The 2,791-nt window shown below is 36.0% G+C and overlaps 1 protein-coding gene across 1 annotated transcript; it reads right to left on the bottom strand.

Moving 5' to 3' along the window:
* Positions 1–600: 600 nt before the first annotated feature.
* CBG24086 lies at positions 601–2,678 on the bottom strand (the record flags this gene model as incomplete). The annotated part of the gene is made up of 4 exons (XM_045241088.1): positions 601–759; positions 1,015–1,089; positions 1,893–2,321; positions 2,631–2,678. The coding sequence occupies 4 exons, from the start codon at positions 2,676–2,678 to the stop codon at positions 601–603; spliced, it is 711 nt and encodes a 236-aa protein (XP_045100935.1).
* Positions 2,679–2,791: the final 113 nt, after the last annotated feature.

Raw genomic sequence — 2,791 nt, 5'->3', positions numbered from 1 at the left:
ACGATTTCGGAGAGTTTAGATATTTTCGTGGTTTTTTCGACGGAAATGGATAAAAGGCTGAAAATGATAATTTTTGAGACTAATTTCAGCTTTCAGGGTCTACAATGAGCCAAGTTTTGAACGATATAAGAATCGCGACTTCCAATGATATGACTATAAATCAGAATGCTTCTTTTTTGTTTTAATATATTTTGAAGGAATCCAGAAAATGTTTAAAATGTAAAGAGTGTAATTTGGTTGTGTGTTTTACCATGAAAAAATGTTTCCATCATTGTTCCAGTAGAATCAAACTTCGAGTGTTAAAAGTCAAAGAAGTTACAAATGAGCTTTGAAAATGTTTTAAGCAGAAACAGAGCTACATTTTTGTAGTGAACAGTATTTTTCTATCACTTCTTCTGAAGGAGTTATGTCAAGACCAACTCGACTAGCGCGGACTCGCGCCGTAGGCGCGCCAGCCAGATGGAGGCGCTTCAAAAAGGCTAATTTTTGTTCAATATTTTGATTTTGTTCAATATTTTGAATTTTTATATAAAAGTTTATAACCGCATAAGAAGACAAATAATATGTGCATACAAAAATATATATTTCAAAAAAATTTTGTTATTCCTCCTGAATAATCATAACACTACTATTAAGTGGAACAGTCAAATGAGCACTGCTCTGTGACGCTTTTATATTTCCCATAGCCACTGACAGCACCACACGATCCAGCCCAGTACCCACTGATCGCACCCTTCGCTCGCCTCTCTTGTTGGGCGCCTGAAAAAATCGATAAATCAATAATAGATCATTAATAGATAAAATCCCATGCCAAGAAGTTACTACAGGGTTACGCTATATGAAAGGAAAATCGAAAAAAACTGGAGTATAAAAAGAAAAAGTGTTAGAGCTCTGTTATCTTACCACTGGACTCGGTATCACTTCCGTTTCTTGTTTCGTCTGAATTTTTTCTTTTTTTTTTTCTTTTTTTAATTACTGCCTAGAAAATTCTCGGTCACTGTCTCCTCAACTTACATCGTAGATCATGTAACCGCTGCCAGTGTCACAATAGCGTACTGTAGTTGCTCGGCATCGTTTACTGCCGAGACCCTGGAATAGAGAGAGGCGATAGAGAGGGGACATGCGAAGAAGTGGGTGTGATTTTTTTTTTCTAACTCTTGATTTTGGTGGCCTAGAAACCCAAAATCTGGAAAATCTAGGCCAGGGTGAATATGGTTTTAAAGAGTATGATTCGACAGTTCCAAATCAGATTTCAGATTTTAAAAATATTAATTTTGGAGCGAGTTATAGCCAATTTAGTTTGATGGCCTAGAAATCCAAAACTAGGCCAGAATTTTCCAAAAACTTGAAATGATCATAACTCGCTTCAAAATCAATATTTTTGAAATTTGAAAATTGATTTGGAACTATCAAATCAACTTGTTAAAAACAATAGACATATTTTCTAATTTTGGATTTCTGGGCCACCAAAAATAGTCATAAATGGCTCCAAAATTAAGATTTTAGAATTTTGATAATTGGTTAATACTGTAAAAACTACAAGGGAATTAGCTGCTGCAGTAATCTACAGTAATCTTCACGAATATCGTCCCATCACCTTTTAAACGAAAAAAACCGGAAAAAGCGGAAAATAATCTTTAAAATAGCTGAAAACCCCAATCAGATTTTTTCTTGAAAATTCACAAAAAAAAACTGAATGTTTACTTTAATATTATTCGAATCTAAATGATTTTCTGCACAAAACAAAACTTCGAAATTTTTCAAAAAACTGATTTACCTGATTTGTGCGTATTTTTAGTGTATTTTAGTTAGTTACGAGCTCAAAACTAACGATCCTAAGTTAGTAGTTCTAACTAGAAGAGAAGCCAAAGTTATCAACAGAGCGCACTTACCGTATACGGTTTGATATTCAAGTGTGTCAACACACAAGTGTCCACATAATCCAACACCTCACATCTGATTCTCGCATTGCACACCAGATAAATCGGAAGTCGACAAGCGCTGGCAACTACCGTAAGCAGAGATACCAAGTCCGAAGATAAGGTGTACAATGGACGGATGTTTTCAGATAACAGCGATTCTTTATCCACCAATTCCCAAGTGTAAACGATCACATTCAGTAGGTTGGATGCCAGATAGGAGCATGTGACAGCTACCAACATCAACGTGGCTGCTCGAATATTTTGACGGTGTTCTGACGTGGCGAAGCGGAAGAGCTTAGCTCCGAGGTGTTGGATACGGAGACGATGCATAATTGCAAAATTCAGGTAAAAGCACATTATGAAGGGAAGAGCCACAGTGAGCAGGTTGCGGAACCAGAACTGGAAAATTTTGTTATTGTGTACCCTGCATTTTTGAATCAATTTATCCCGATTCTTGTCAAAGGTATAAAAAAGTTGTCAACTGATAAATTGTTTATCATAATTCTACAAACATTTCATCAGTTGACACATTTTCAATATCTTTCACAGGAAGCGAGATAAATTAGCCTGAACTTGACAGCCGGTAGTGTCAAGGAACTTGGAATTTTCTGAAATTCTCAAAAGTTTCAAACTTCAGACTTGCTTGGAAATCAAACGTAGTATGAAAATTTACAGTAGCCTAAACTCTTTTAAAATTTCAAAACCCACTTTATACGCTGTTTTATAAGGCTCGGATTCTGAAAAATTGGATGGCATCGCGGTGAGTGATGTCACTCCAGTGCAATTTGCGTTGGGGACCACCTAAAAAAAAAAGTTTGTACATTTTCTGCAAGTGCGCTCTATCCTAAATACCTCAACTTCAAAATACA

The sequence above is a fragment of the Caenorhabditis briggsae genome (assembly GCF_000004555.2).
Source record: "Caenorhabditis briggsae AF16 supercontig from assembly CB4, cb25.NA_094, whole genome shotgun sequence".
Classification (NCBI taxonomy): Eukaryota; Metazoa; Nematoda; class Chromadorea; order Rhabditida; family Rhabditidae; genus Caenorhabditis; species Caenorhabditis briggsae.
This window is presented reverse-complemented; position numbering and strand designations above follow the sequence as displayed.